Consider the following 15,093-nt stretch of genomic DNA (forward strand, 5'->3'; position numbering starts at 1 on the left):
TAAATGTTGGGCCGAAATGGGCTTGCTCCATTACAATGCATCGAAGAATGGGTTCCGCATCCGAGCTGGGCTCAAGTCAGAAGCCCAAGGTAGATCCAAATCTAGGTATGATTAGGGCTCTTCTAAATTTTAAGATTTTTATTGTCTTAAGTTTGATTTTAAAATTATTTTGTAGTTTTGTTGTTTAAGCAACTTCGAGGTCCTTTACTAATAATAACTGTACAATAGCTATCCCAATCACAATCCTATGTGGCATTCCACATAACATTTCACATCAGCAATTGTCTCTATATAAACACTCACTCTCTCTCATTCTTCTCTTTCCCCTTTCTCCCTCTCACTCACGAGACAAACCACCACCACCATTGTAGCTCCACCGTCCGACCACCTATCAGAGCTGTTAATCCACCGAACGAAAGCGCCCAACCACCATAATCATTTTTTGACCCTCTACAACATTGTATTGAAACAATGTAACATTGTGTTTGACAATCATTTCAATGAATATGCTTTGAGACAATGTAATATTCTTGTTATTCTTGATTGGTTTGTGCACCATTTTTTTTCACCAGCTTAAATTTGTCTATTTATCACATTACATTGTTTTGAAAATGTAAACCAATAGAAGAAGCCAATTGGCATTGACAATAATAACCCTGACTAATGAAACTGTGGTCATAAGGTGTGGCCTCTATAAATCTCTCCGAGGGAGCGTGAATAGACTCAATACCAAACGAAAGCCCCTCAAGTTATCTCTGAATTAAACATCCAAAACATCGTTTTGTCGCGCTCTTGGGAATTTTGTGGCCGCTGTAACATTTGTTTCGTTTCTATACTCAGCGTGCTTTGAAGCCACTGGTGCCGGTCGGTGGCAGAGAGACCGGAGACGTGACTTTGCAGGTGCTGGGCTGTTGTGGCAGGCATCGGTCCCGATATTGATCCTGTGACGGTGATGGGAATGAACGAATCAACCGTCCAATTATGCTGTAACATTTTTTTTGCTTGTTGAATCCACTCGTTGGTTCTTTCTTGCCTCCCTCACATCCGCGCTATAAGTGTTCCGGCTTTCATTGTCAGAAACAAGTATTCAGGTCTTCTCGGCGAGCGGAAGTGTCTCATGGACCCCGATATAGTGAAGCTCCTTGAAGAAGATGAGGTTATTACTTAATTTTTAATTTATTAACACTCGGGTTCTTAAGAGAACTTGTGGATTTTTTAACCCTTTTTTGGGGTTGATAATTGTTTACAGGATGAGACTATGCATTCCAGTGCTGATGTGGAGGCATTCCAGGCTGCGTTGAATCGCGACATTAAGGGAGGTGGTGATGCTTCCACTTGCATGCCTTCTGATTCAGGTAATGATTATAGGTTTATTTTAGGCTTTTGTTGTGTTTACTCTGTAGCTTTACAATGGCTTGGCTCATATCTTCTCTAGTGCATATGGTTTCCTATATTCAACCAGCTGCAACAACAATATTGTAGATTCTTCTGGGAATGGGGAGTTTGGGATTTGACTGTGATGGAAAAGTAAAAAAAGCCTGTCAAAGTTATAGGCTATGTTTTTGTGAGTTTGAAGGGGAAGGGAAGGGAAGGGAAGGGAAGGAAAAGAAACGGAAGGGAAAGAACCATCTCCACCGTCGTTTATTGGCAAGGTTGGTTAATGTTGAACAGCTAATTGCTGTTTCAAATCTTCCTCCCTTTTATCATCATCGTGAGCCTTTATCCCAAAAGTTTAGGGTCAGCTAGATGAGTTTATTAGAAAATTAACAGGAATCCACTACGTGTATTCGTTTCTGTCTAGGATTATACTTTCATCATCCCCTATTGAATACATATAATTTTTTACTATTTTAAGTCACGTCTTTTTAAGTATTTGTCTTCCCTTCATACTCTCTCCTCTAACATGTTTTTTCGATTCTTCTCACCGTTGTACTGCTATCTCTTTGTTGAACATGCCCATACCATCTTCAAAGATTTTCTCACAACTTATTTTTCAATTGGTACTACTCTTACATTACCTCTAATAATCTCATTTCTTTCTTATCATTCGTCATGTAACCACACATCCAACAAAACATTCATTTATACTACATACATTTTTTTGGATGTGTTGTTTCATAAACTTTTCAATTATTTATGATGTGTTTAACTATAACACATGCCAGGTTTATCTCAAGAAAGTTGTCTTAATTCCAGTCAGCCATTTCCACAGTGGCAAACTGCTGATCAGGGTGAGGCTGACAACCCTCAAAGTCAACAAGACGTGAAAAGTGCAATGTCACAGGAGACACAATCATCTGCAATGGAAGTAGACAACCATGGTTCTATTGTTGGATCACATCAGGAACATAATGATGTTTCCCAAGACGTCTCATCAAGCAAGAAACAATCCCAAACTGATCATCAAGAGGTACATGAAGAAAAAATTCCTACCCATACATCTCAGCCTGCTGGGATGCAGATTTTTGAAAAACCTTCTAAGTCAACAATTGAGCCAGATAAAACACAAAATCAGGACAGTGAATTGCAGTATTTAAAATTACAGAAAATGAGCAACCAGCAGGCAACTGGTGTTGGGCAGGAAAATAAGCCTGGTAGGGTGCCATTTGGTGAGTTGCTGCCTCGTCTACGAAGTCTTGTTGATAAGGACCGAAGCATGCAGCTGCAAAATATATTTGACTTGCTCAGGGTCTGTATCTGACCTAAAATTTTCCAGTAACTCCTCTTTTTCCTGTATGTGGTGCTCTTGATACTTTATGATCTATTCTACCATTTTTTCCTTAACTGGGTTTGTTGTTTAGTATTCTAATTTTCCTAATGCTTTGCTATTAGAACAATGGTATTCAGAAAGACCAGTTTGTCAGAGTCATTAAAGGTATCGTAGGGGATCAGGTACTGAGGACAGTAATAGAAGAAGTACGTGCAAAGGTAGGCAAATAATGGGTTGATGTTACTTTGGTTGATGCCAGGCCATCATAATTGATTACCAATAATGTCCAAGGTCACCCTAAAACCGAGCTGATCCTTCATCTTTTTCAATTTTAGGGACAAACTCAAGCTATGCAGCAGCAACGTCATCTCAGGGCTCAACCTGTTAGTGCCAGTCCCATGCAATATCCTGCTCCCCGCTCATTTGCACATCACCAGAGGGGCCCTGGTTTTCATGCAGACTCCTCCCACATCCGTCCAGCAGTCCAATTGCAAACCAATTCAAGCCTTCTGTCTGCTGGAAACAGTGCTCAAATGTCTCATGAGGAGTCAGATTCTCATGGTTCAACCACTGTTACTCATGAAAGAGAGCGCTCTTCAATTTCGGTGCATGGATATAGCAAGCTGCAACAACAGCATATGCATTTTCCGCAGGCCTCCCATCCCATGTATGGTAGTGGTGGTAATCATCATCTATATCGTGGATCAGATGTCAATTCATCAGGGTCGTCTTTGAAACAGCAGTTGCATGATGCACCCATGACACAGGGCATGGGTGCAGGTCAAATGGGGGCAACCCAGTCCGGGAATGTGATGAGTCTTCCAAAGTTTGAGAGACAGAGTTCTATGAATGATCCCAACAGATTGCAAGGTGGTTCTCATCCCAACTTCACAAACAATCCAGCATTGCAACATAATCCAGTTCCTAGGCAAGGATCAACAAATGAAGAGCTCAATTTTGGCCCTATGTCTTCAATTACTAATGTGAAACAGGAACCAGTTGACCAGGGTAATGAGCAGCAACAAAAATCCCAGTTGGCTGCCCCACCTGGCTTGTCTGCCGCACCAGTTGAACTCGGACATGCAATTTCGGGAACTTCGAAGGATGAATACTTGGAGAGGCAGTCCTCCAAAGTGGGTTTTTCGACATCTACTAGTATGATTTCATCTAACTTGATTGCTCCTGCGCCAGCAACACTAGACCACAATGTTCCGGTAATCCAATCTAGTTTGTGAATGTTACTCTATGCCTAAAGTTATATGAGGTGTTGATGCATAGGCTCATTGCGCTATGTTGGAATTAGAAATGATCCCTTATCTACCACTACCAGTTTTTCCTTGACTAAGCCTATGAGAATCATTCATCAGATCAGCAACTATATAAACTTTCGTACAGGTCAAACTTGCACTCTCTTATTTCTCCCTTTTGAAACGTCGATTTATATACTGTTTTTGACTCCGAGCAGTTTATCTATTCGTATAACTAATTTCTATTTGTGGTTCCAACTTCTACCAGAAATTGGCACAATTCCTTCCCTGGTAGACCAACATCTTGCTTTCACAACCCTCTTTCCTCCATCTAAAATTGTTCTTTGAATACTACGTACGATCTTAAAGTTTTCAGATTAACATCCTATGTAAGAAACCTAAGCATCGCGCAGTTCCGTTGACTTTCTTGAATCCGAGTTCCATATTTGTTGTAACCCATTTCTTGTTTCGCCTTGGCGGTGAAGTTGGGTATATCATTAGAAACAAGGACGCATGATAATCAAATATGGAAACTTGATAGGGGTGAAAGAGAGAGTACCTTTTGTAACATTGATCTTGTAGGCTGTGTAAGTGATTAGTTGCTTATTTCTTGCTTAGTTGACTTTGGTTTCATACATTGTATGACCTGGTGGTTCTGCATTTTGATCTTGCAAGAAAGTTGCACTCGTTTTTATCAAGATGCCTAATAATTAGACTCGAAATTTTGAATGTAGAAGTTTTCTGGTCTAATTAAGTGTACTCATCCGTAAGTATTTTTGACAATTTTGATCCTTTCTGCCTCTATATGTTATCAGTTTGGCTCTCGGACGCCATCAGTAACATCTTCAGCTGGGTTTGAAGGAAGGACACCTCCAAAAAGGCCTGCTATTGGCCAGAAGAAACCGCTTGAATCATTTGGTTCTTCACCATCTCTGCCAAGGTGAAATGAATTTCAATTTGAATGGCATCAGTCAAGAACGAATTTTAATTATGCTTAGGTGATCAGTTTTCTACTAAATGTTTCATGTATTATATTGGATTGTCTGCAGTAAGAAGCAAAAAGTGTCTGGGACCTTCGCTGATCAAAGTATTGAACATCTCAACGATGTCACCGCTGTCAGTGGAGTAAATCTCAGGGTATGGTATTTTGCAATAGTCAACTTCTCGGGTTTTGATTTATTTGCGATTCAAATTAGGCAAAGAAGCTCCGATTATTTATGATGCTGTACCCCCGTATAGGAAGAGGAAGAACAGTTATTTTCTGGGCCCAAGGAGGACAGTCGAGTTTCAGAGGCATCACGAAGGGTTGTGCAAGAAGAAGAAGAAAGGCTAATTTTGCAGAGAACTCCCTTGCAGAAAAAATTGGCGGAGATAAGTTAATATTTGACACAATTTCTGCTTTGAAAAAACTTTTTGATTCTTTATGCACTTCTGTTATTGATTGCAGAGACATTGTCAGCTGTGCAGCTGTGTAATCTCTCTACAATGTGTTTCTTTTTGTCTGTGGCAGTGGCCAGATATGGTTTGAAGAATATGAGCAATGATGTGGAGCGATGTTTGTCCTTGGTGAGATGCTAGTAGCCTGTTCATCTTTTATTATGATATATTTTCATGTTTACTTACACAACTGGATTTTTAGTGTGTCGAGGATAGACTGCGTGGATTGATAAGTAATCTGATCAGACTATCAAAACAGGTCTGTTTTAGTTTTTCTGTTCTCTGGAAAATATTCTCGACTCCATTTTTCCTGACTTGAAATATTCTCTGTAGCGAGTGGACGCTGAGAAGCCTAGACACCACACCGTAATTACTGCTGATGTTCGGCAACAAATCATGATGATCAACCAGAAAGCTAAGGAAGAGTGGGAGAGAAAACAGGCTGAAGCAGAAAAGCTGCAGAGAAATAATGAAGTGGGCTCTAAACTAACCTTGTAATAAATGAACACATAGGAAATGTAGCCACACACACAGCATTTCTCACATGCGCACCAACTTTCGCACTCGAAATTCAGTGGCTGTAATAAAACACAACAAAAGTAGGGACCACACATTTGCTATGGGTCCTGCTGCATCTCTGATTGAAAAACAAGTGCGTAAAGTTGGTGCGCATGTGAGAATTATTTTATATATATATATGCTCACATATGCATGTAAACATTTGTTTTCTTTGAGTTGATGCCTCTAATATTTGCTGATGCAGCCAGACGGCGATAGTGGAGTTGAAGGTGATAAGGAAAAAGATGAAGCTCGTATGAAATCGTTAAAGGTATCGCTCATATGTTATTCATTTTTCCAATCATTTTCTGTATTCATTTTTTATTGAAACAGTTGATATCTTGTCACTTTCTACAACTTTGCAGGTAAACAAGGAAGAGGATGACAAAATGAGGACAACAGCTGCAAATGTTGCTGCTCGTGCTGCTGTTGGAGGCGACGACATGCTGTCAAAATGGCAACTAATGGCGGAGGCCAGGCAGAAACGTGGAGGGTTGGAGTCACCATCTGGTTCTCAGACAGGTAAAGATGCTAACCGCAATCCTTCATCAACTTCTGGAAGGAATATGAAGGACAATCAAGATGCAGAAAAAAGGGGTCATGCAACATTTGGTAAGTGTTTAAATGTTGGTCAATTTTATTGGCAGGAGTGCGTTGTAAATGATTTTCTTTTGTATATGAATTGGTAGCATGTTGGTGCCGATAAGTGAATTTTGACATGTTTACTACCCATCAAAATTTCTGAACAATGTCTTTTGCTAGTCAATGAAATATATTGGTTTGGTTATGTATGTATGTATTAACTCTGTAGGATGTGATATTGCATTGGAGATTATGAATCTTTTGACTTTTGTTTGAACTAGTGAAAAGCATCCTCGTTGTACTTTTGAGGTTTGGGATTGTTGATAAAACAGAGTGTATGTTACATGTGATCTGAGAAAGATTTTTTGTTGTATTTATGGTGTTAGGGTGGACATAAGGTTAGAAAAGGTCTTAAGATTTATTTCACTCTATGGGAGGCATTCATACAGATTGGTACTCATTTTGAAAAACTATCAAACATAATCAGTGCCAATATGTGGGAAAATATGAAGTCATCATATCATGTCTAAAGGGCTGCTAGTAGGAGTTCGCTGCATTTAGAGCTGTATGTCTAATAAATAAACTTGCACTTGCACTTGCACTTGCACTTATACAAACGTTGAAAGGTGTTTAACTTGGTTTTAACCAGTTTGATTATGATGGGATCAAGCCTTACCATTGTCCGAAACTTGTCTTCCTTTCTGTTCCCGTGGCAGGATGCCCGGTATAATGAATATTGACTGATCAATTCAGTCCTATAGTTTCTGTTCCTACAGCTAGGAATTTCTTGCAGAGCCATGGCATGAGGGTATCTGCTGAAATGCATCACTTGCCCTGATTGACATTGCTCTTAAAGCTATGGTTTAGGGCTATAGCAAAACCCTGTCGTGAGTATGCGACTGGCAACCAGTAATAACTGTCCAAATTTAACTAGGTCTTATCATGCCTAATCTACTAGATATGAAAGTGCTACTAAATTAGTTATGTTCAACATTTAACATCCAAGATGATGCATGTGGTGAAAATGTGAGTGAATGTGCTACTAAATTAGTTATGTTTTCATGTCTGGCAGGGGCTGGCCGGAAACTTGGTCGGCACCAAGCAAGTCTGCCTCAAACTAGGGTGGCTCGCCCAATCTCTGTCAAGGATGTTGTAGCAGTCCTGGAAAGGGAACCCCAGATGTCAAAGTCTACCCTGATGTATCGCTTGTATGAGAGTATCCATTCTGACACCGCAGCCGAGTAAAACTAAGGCTAGCCTGAAAACTAAAGTGACTTTAGTTATTCCATTAGATTATAAGATTTCATTTTGTGAAAGAAGATTATATAATATATTTTCGGCCATTTTTTCCTTCTAATCACATTTTAAATTATTATACCATTGCATCCTTATGCATTTACTACACCAAACAATCATCTGTATTCATTGCAAGAGTTTTCGACTTCCAAAAAGCCTCAAAATTTCTATAGATGTGTAGAGAGAGGTGAAAATTCATAAACAGAAGACTAGCCCAAGTCTGTGTTGATCCTATAAGCAGGAAATAAGCATCCTAGCCTGCAGATAAGGAATTGATACAGAGACACTGCAAGGGGCGACGAAAAGGAAGAAACGTCAATGTAAATGAAACTTATGATGAAAGTACGAAACCTGTGAGAGGCAGATACAACCTGTATTGCAAGTTTACAAGATGGCTTGTGGTGAACTTGTTAAGTGACGGATTACAGAACGAATGGTTACTTTTACTGTTGTTTGTCTTGTCCACTCTCTGACGACTCTCCACTGGTCTTTGGCTTCACTGGCACAACCTTTGCAGCGGTTGAATGTTCTGCCTGAGAGAATCGAATCAAGATGTGCATCACGACAGTAACGATGGCCAAACCAAGTGCTGAGAATGCAATGCCCTTCCAGGAGGAAAGAAGAGACGGCCATTGGAGGAACTTCAGAGTACCCATAACAAGCAGACATGTCCAAGAGGAAACAACCTGCACCCAGTGTAAAATCAGTCAACAATCAAGAACCACATGGCCACCAACAGGAGAAGAATGTCATTACAATTAAGAGGATCATATTCAAGCTGAAACATGTATCTTCGAATGCAAGCTAAAATAAGTATCTTACAACAAGTGACTTTAATGGCCTGTCAATATCCTGTTGTTCTTGGCCGCTGAAGGTGTCTGCAGCCAAATGTTTGTCCAATAAAGCATCCTAGTATTATAAGAAGTTAGCCGCGAGACCAACACAAGAAAGAAATTAAGATGCATATTACCGCAAACCAGGTGGACAAATACATTCCACAGAAGCAATCATCAGCAACAATCATGTGAACTTTGAAGCACAAGACTTCACATATCTAAGAATCGTATGCTACATGACGCAGCAACTGTAAAGTACAAGTTAAATGAAGTGTACCTTGGCCACAAACATTTCTCTACACCATTGAGCAACAGCTTCATCTGTCTCAGGTAAATCCTTCATCATATGCCGTTTAAGATGCACATGGACCTATAAGAGAGTGGAGACTATACTTCAGCAAGCAAAAATAATGCACGTAACTGTATTGAACTTCACCTTCAAATCCTTGGTCCTTCACATGGTCATTGAAGAGACTACCATTTCAGTCTTTGAAGTACTTTTAAGCTTCTCGGATTAATTGCTCCTTATGTTGTCATAAAAATAAAAGGACAATGCTAGAGACCCCCAAAATATCACCCTCAAAAGTCCCCCAAATCTATGTGGCATTAACATAGTCATTGATTAAAAACATACATATGGGCTCATTTTACATCAAACACTCCACATTAAATAGGAGTCTTTTGAGGGTCACTTTTTGAGGGTCTCAAGCATTATTCAAAATAAAAATGTCAAACTTAGCGCACAATGTTCCCACCACCAGCACAGGATCAATATGTACAAAACCTTTCCCCGCATTGTAAGGAGGTTGTTCCATAGCTTAGTTATTGTTAACTTACCACGGAAGACTGCCCCATGATTAGTCTAAGCATTGTAGGTGGAGGTGAACCTTTTGGAATAGCAACTGTTACATCATAAATGGCTGGGACAAATGAACGCATATGACTTACAGCTGTAACAAACCCCTGAAAGCAAAAACACATTAAGCAAGCATTTCAGGCCAAAATGATTGATGCCATGTAGTGTGCAATTAAATATAAGAACAGAGGCAGCATTCAAAGGACCACAATGCTCTCATCCCCACACTGCATATGGTTATCTTAGAAAGTTATTCAAGGAACACTAGGTAATGTTAAAATGGATTCTTTTTTCCTTTTGCATGATGGTAATCGCTTAAAACTAACACTAGCCAAAAAATTATGAGCAAAAAGAAGGGCTGTCAGGAAAAGAACAACAAGAAGATCCAATCGGAAGCCAACCTTGGTCCGAGGAATCAAAACATTTCTAGGAACAGGCAATCCAGTTGAGGCTGCATATTCCTGAGATGCTAAAAGCTTTGCCTTTGTAAAGCGTGTTCCTTCAACAAAGAGAGCCAACCAAAAGGGCTGAGGGAAGTCTTCTAGCTGTAAAAGACCTGTCTGCATTTATAGACCCACAAAATTCATATGAGATCAGCAAAATTATTTCAAAAGCTATCATACACACACGAGACAGAGAGAGATGCACGCGTTTTGCTATTCCTGATATAAGTGTAACTGAGTAAAACACAACTACACAAGAATCTAAGCGCGCGCATAAAATTATCATCATTATCATCCGAGCGTTTATCACAAAAGTTTGGGGTCAGCTACATGCATAAAATTATAAAAATAAAAATAAAAACACATGCACAAAGCAAAGCAAAGTAGCACACTCATACCTTCAATGTGTATTCATCTTTCGCCCAGCTTCTTTCTAGAAAAAGATACTCAGAAAACCACATTGACCAACCAATAACCTGCGTATAAATTTGGACATACTTATCATCATCACCTTACATATGGAAGTATGGAACCCTCTCCAATAAACCAAGGATGCTAGCATAAATGACATTTATACAGAAAATAGAAATCTAAACATATAACTGTTTCCTCCATCATTCTCCATATTTACATGTTGGGAGACTTTGAGGACGAATTGGCCTCAGATTCTTCATGGCAAAGTTTAATTATTATGAATCTAGATTTAGAAACACGTAGTGAAGGAGTTGAAGGTCAAATGACTTGCAAGATGGAGAATTAGTAGCTGGATTCTCACAAAAAAAAAAAGCAAAATTGTGGGCATTCGTAGTTGTTTCAGCCGATAAAAGAGTTTGGAAGGTCAATATCACATTTCATTCACGCCTTTGGCTTTGGTACGATATGACAAAATGGTAAACTTTACGGTTTCATTGGGCTGGAAGGACCGAGAACAAGGCTAATCGAGGTTAACTTGAACAGAAATCCAGATACTTTAGCAAAGAATGGTTTGGCAATTTAGTATATCAGAGTTGTTTTCTTGGAAACATTGGCAGTGTAAAACCTATGTAGAGAATCCACAAGTCTTTACAGAATTGAAGTCTTCCAAAACTTCATCAAACTAGAGAATCACCCTTTCTTCACTGCCAAAATGAAATAGGAACTGTGTTCAATGCGCAAGATCGAAAAAATCTGAAATCGCTAAAATTTAGTCGTACAAAGAAATAAAATAAAAAAACATAAGAACAGTGGCATCATATTGGCTGTGAAAATTTTGAGCCGAGCCTAAGTGAATGTATAAACCAACTTTCTTTTTTCCTTTTTCATTTCCATATGCTTTTCCAGATCAGCTAAAAAATCTAATTCTTATGTGTGAAATAAAAACATGAACAGACTGAACTTTCAGTAATATCAATAAATGTATCAAACCACAATTGCACATACTGGAAGGACTTTTAAAGAGTTCTTCATTACAGCCAAGGCACTGCCAAGGCAACCTGACCGCTGCAAGAAGTCAAGTCAATACAACAAACGGTTAGATGCTGAATGCTGAATCTAGACAAAAAATGGCATGACTAAAGTACGCAGGGCATGCACAGAAGCTGTAACAAAGAAGAGGCAAATACTGTAAAACAGAGAAATCAGAAAAAGGAAATTCTGAATTTTTTACGAATATAGTAGAAACTCCCTGGAATCTTCTGATCTACGACAAGTACACAGCATTGACATCGACATCATACAAACAAAATGCGTGTATATATAAGGTTTTTGCTTGTGTACGTCCTTCTGTTTGTGCATGTACATATGCATATATTAATATAAGTGAACAAACATGGCATAACATAATCTGGTTATTCTCAAGCGTTCACACGCATGCATTTAACTATTTAAGGTTACAAAAGATATTCAACGCACCTGAGCCAAAACCCACCCGACGAGCCAATCGATGTCACTTCTATGATTTGATACAAGAAGTGCATGTTCTTTACCTGCAAAATTCACAGACTGAGCAGATGAATGACCAACTCAGAAGATTATTAGGCTAGACGGAAAGAACACCACTGCTAGGTCTATTTAGTCAACAAGTATAATGCCTCACCCATTAAATGAAAGGTTTCTGGATCAGTAAATAATTTTATCTGCAGCGATAAGGGATCATTATTCAACATTAATATCTTCAGACACGAAAAAACAAAGCATAAACACAAGGGTCATAAGATACGCCTAATACTATCCTCTAAGAGTCGATGATCACAAGTTACATCTTCATTTAAAATAAGCAAGTAGCTATGCAAGGACACAATGCACCAAAAACAAAAATAAGAACAAACTAAAAAGTAAACCTGAAAGCTGAATAGGAAACTAACCAGTAAGAAATAGCCTCATAGACATGAAGCGAAATCAGTTCAAGACATGGGTTAACACACCTTAACTCCTGCCCACCAGTCAACCAGCCACACAAGTTCCAGCCACAACAATTGAGCAAGAGCTCTGTTAATCCTTCTGTAGGTGTTCTTCGAAAACGGCCGAATGAGGGCGAAGCAGACTGCCTGAAGCAAAGGAGAGGAACAGAAGTATACTGTTTAGACCCTTAAAACCCAAAATGTAAATTGTAGAGAATGCAAATAAAAAGGTCCTAAATGTCAGACCCAACATAGTAGCAGAACTAAGACCACAAGTCATTGGAATTCACTTCGTCTCTTCTCACTATAGAGACTTGATGAGGCAAATCAAACAGAAAAGTAACACAATTCCACGTTTGGGAACCACATATATAACATTCAGATTTCATAACTCAAACAATGCACAATTAATAATAATTATAAATAATAATAAAAAAAAGAGCAAACCCAAGAAACTAGAGAAAACCCAGATTATTCCAACCTGAAATAAATTGACAACAAGGCCTGAGATGAAGAAGAGAACCCCCAACGGCAAGATCACAACTGCCGCCGATAAAGCCATACCCTCGCTTCGGAGTTTTCACAAACACAAAGCGAGCAAGAGAAACAGAGAAGTGTATGTAGATTATTTATAAGTAGATTCGAAGCTGATATATAAAAAAGAAATTAGTAAGGACTGTCAATGGGGCTTTAAAAGGCTTTAAATTTTCAGTTGGGTTTCGCTAATTACAAGAACAATATAAGGTGAAGGACGAAATACAGTAATCGTGTTCCTTTCACGGAAGAACCAGACGTCGGCAGGATTTTTCTTCTCAGCTCGTTCATACCAAATATTTTATTTATTTAAATTTTATTGTAAACCCAGTTGATAATTAATAATAGTATAAATTTGAACTTCGGGTGATAACCCTGAAGTGAAAATTTATCTACACACCACTAATCTATTATATTTACATCACTTCTAAATATCCCAACAATTTTAAATCTCAACATCTGCCCAGTCTATGTGGTAAGCATATGTAAACATGCCAACATAACATGAATTAAAATAAAAACAACCCCTCTTTATGAAAGAACAAAATTACCCTCCCTTCTCATATAAATCAAAAACCCTAACGACAATGCTTATGCCCCTCCTCTCACTTTAAACCCTCTGTTGCCCATCCTCATAATGCCGCAACAATCACCAACAAATACTCCATCTTCGGTAGGAACTGGAGTCCCATAGCTTCTTCTTTTGCCGTCGATAGAAGCAAGTCAAGCTTATCATTGGTAGCTTCTAGAAGATACCCAAGATCCAGTTGAGACTTACCAAAATATGAAGTCAGGTGAATGACGGGCACTGACGGTGATGATGAAGCGAATATATCTTGCTTTGCGCAGTGAGGTGGAGTTGTTGAAGAAGATAAAGAGGAGGGTGTTGGTCGAGAACAAAGTGGTGATGGGCTCCACTGACTGGATGGGATAAAGAGTGGCGATCGAGAATGTGTTTCAAGAAGTTCCAAGATTCAAAGGAGTTTCAAGATTCTATATCATCCCGTCGCTAATGTGGACCACTTACTCCATGGAACAACCTAAAGTTGTAGCCTTTTTTTTTTTTTTTTATGTTGATGTATGATTTTAATAGTCATTTTTTTATGTTGATCTATTCTTTTATTAAGAATTGTATTACAAATTATTATTTACATTGTTGTTAAGCGATCTACGTCGATATTACATTATTTTAAAAATAATGTGATTATATCAACAATAATTCTATTTGTTTTTGTATTTAATTTCAATCCAATATTTTTTTGAAGTTCTAGATAATAAGTCCATTGATTCCATTGCTATGAAGTTACATTGTTTTTTTAATGTTTTTAAAATAAATAATGGGATTTTAGGTAGTTACATTATTTAAAAAAAACAATGTAATATGTAATTTCATAAAGAATGTTGAAAAAAATATTTATGTTTTTAACGTCAATTTCATCTAAATTTCACTTTTATGGTTCAATTACAATATTTTAATAAATTTCAATGTAATCTCATTTTCTTAGTGTTATTACATCATTTTGAGTTCTTCAGATTATTATTACATTGTTTTTCAACATTCCAGATTATTATTACATTGTTGTAAAAACCAATGTAATTAAGAGGTTTCGATAAAACATATCGACAATGGATCTTGTTTTAAAAAAAGATTACATTTTGATTCTGAATATATAATTTTTTTCAAAATTTAACATGTATTTTGAGAGGTAAATAATTTGAATTTTCGTTTAAAAAAATAAAAAATAAAATTTAATGATGTCAACAAATGATGTCAGCATTTGTAGAAAAAGAAATTAAACAAAGAAATAAGGATATATTTGTCCAAAAAAATATAAGTCATCTAACTTTCCATGTCACATAGGGATGTGTTAATGTCACATAGACTGGGAAGCTTTTGGGATAATATTTGTTGGGATATGTAGTGCTACCGTTTAAATTTTTGTAGTTTACAAAAATATCCTTGTATACAATAACATATTAAGCCTTAAACTAAAAATTTAAAATAAATAATTTTAACATATTTAATTAGAGAATACTAAGTTTACACCAGAATTTTCCAAAGGAAAAAACAACAACAATGGACGTCTTTTTTCTGTAAGAAAAACAACTTGGTCTTGTCGTTTTTCTTATAAAAAAAAATATGGCATGTCGTTTTTCTGGAATAAAAACAACACGACCCTACCAATATCTGGAGAGATTACAAATCGACAGAATCT

The 15,093-nt window shown here is 37.8% G+C and overlaps 2 protein-coding genes across 5 annotated transcripts; one reads left to right on the forward strand and one right to left on the reverse strand.

Annotated features, from left to right (window-relative positions):
* The first annotated feature begins 719 nt into the window (after nt 1-719).
* On the forward strand, nt 720-7,914 carry LOC119991939 (transcription initiation factor TFIID subunit 4b-like). 2 transcript variants are annotated; one of them, XM_038838507.1, is made up of 16 exons: nt 720-986; nt 1,078-1,156; nt 1,250-1,355; nt 2,166-2,410; nt 2,546-2,689; nt 2,833-2,928; nt 3,046-3,924; nt 4,773-4,897; nt 5,007-5,094; nt 5,197-5,332; nt 5,468-5,523; nt 5,597-5,653; nt 5,728-5,868; nt 6,158-6,223; nt 6,318-6,564; nt 7,607-7,914. In XM_038838507.1, the coding sequence occupies exons 1-16, from the start codon at nt 982-984 to the stop codon at nt 7,777-7,779; spliced, it is 2,643 nt and encodes an 880-aa protein (XP_038694435.1). In that variant the 5' UTR covers nt 720-981; the 3' UTR covers nt 7,780-7,914. The 2 variants fall into 2 exon arrangements, with proteins under 2 accessions (XP_038694435.1, XP_038694426.1); XM_038838498.1 differs by having other exon boundaries at nt 2,166-2,689.
* A 54-nt stretch (nt 7,915-7,968) lies between these two features.
* LOC119991951 (1-acyl-sn-glycerol-3-phosphate acyltransferase 2-like) lies at nt 7,969-13,328 on the reverse strand. Of its 3 annotated transcripts, XR_005466300.1 has the most exons (12): nt 12,825-13,324; nt 12,368-12,490; nt 12,040-12,079; nt 11,856-11,929; nt 11,385-11,444; nt 10,364-10,441; nt 9,924-10,082; nt 9,504-9,629; nt 8,944-9,036; nt 8,653-8,739; nt 8,202-8,516; nt 7,969-8,116 (listed from the first exon to the last, which is right to left on the reverse strand). XR_005466300.1 is itself a non-coding variant. In XM_038838517.1 (11 exons), exons 1-11 carry the CDS (start codon nt 12,903-12,905, stop codon nt 8,274-8,276), a joined length of 1,164 nt encoding a protein of 387 aa, XP_038694445.1. In that variant the 5' UTR covers nt 12,906-13,323; the 3' UTR covers nt 8,132-8,273. The 3 variants fall into 3 exon arrangements, 2 of the variants coding, with proteins under 2 accessions (XP_038694445.1, XP_038694455.1); XM_038838517.1 differs by lacking the exon at nt 7,969-8,116 and having other exon boundaries at nt 8,132-8,516; nt 12,825-13,323; XM_038838527.1 differs by lacking the exons at nt 7,969-8,116; nt 11,385-11,444 and having other exon boundaries at nt 8,132-8,516; nt 12,825-13,328.
* Between the last annotated feature and the right edge of the window lie 1,765 nt (nt 13,329-15,093).

The sequence above is a fragment of the Tripterygium wilfordii genome, chromosome 3 (genome assembly GCF_013401445.1).
Source record: "Tripterygium wilfordii isolate XIE 37 chromosome 3, ASM1340144v1, whole genome shotgun sequence".
NCBI classification, from domain to species: Eukaryota; Viridiplantae; Streptophyta; class Magnoliopsida; order Celastrales; family Celastraceae; genus Tripterygium; species Tripterygium wilfordii.

Coding starts and splice junctions, on each gene's coding strand:
- LOC119991939 (XM_038838498.1), top strand. Junction 1,157..1,249: donor AGCTCCTTGAAGAAGATGAG/GTTATTACTTAA, acceptor AATTGTTTACAG/GATGAGACTATGCATTCCAG. Junction 2,690..2,832: donor ATATATTTGACTTGCTCAGG/GTCTGTATCTGA, acceptor CTTTGCTATTAG/AACAATGGTATTCAGAAAGA.
- LOC119991951 (XM_038838517.1), bottom strand. CDS start 12,905: ATGGCTTTATCGGCGGCAGTTGTGATCTTGCCGTTGGGGGTTCTCTTC. Junction 12,080..12,367: donor ACTGGTGGGCAGGAGTTAAG/GTGTGTTAACCC, acceptor TTATCGCTGCAG/ATAAAATTATTTACTGATCC. Junction 8,517..8,652: donor GGCCATTAAAGTCACTTGTT/GTAAGATACTTA, acceptor CACTGGGTGCAG/GTTGTTTCCTCTTGGACATG.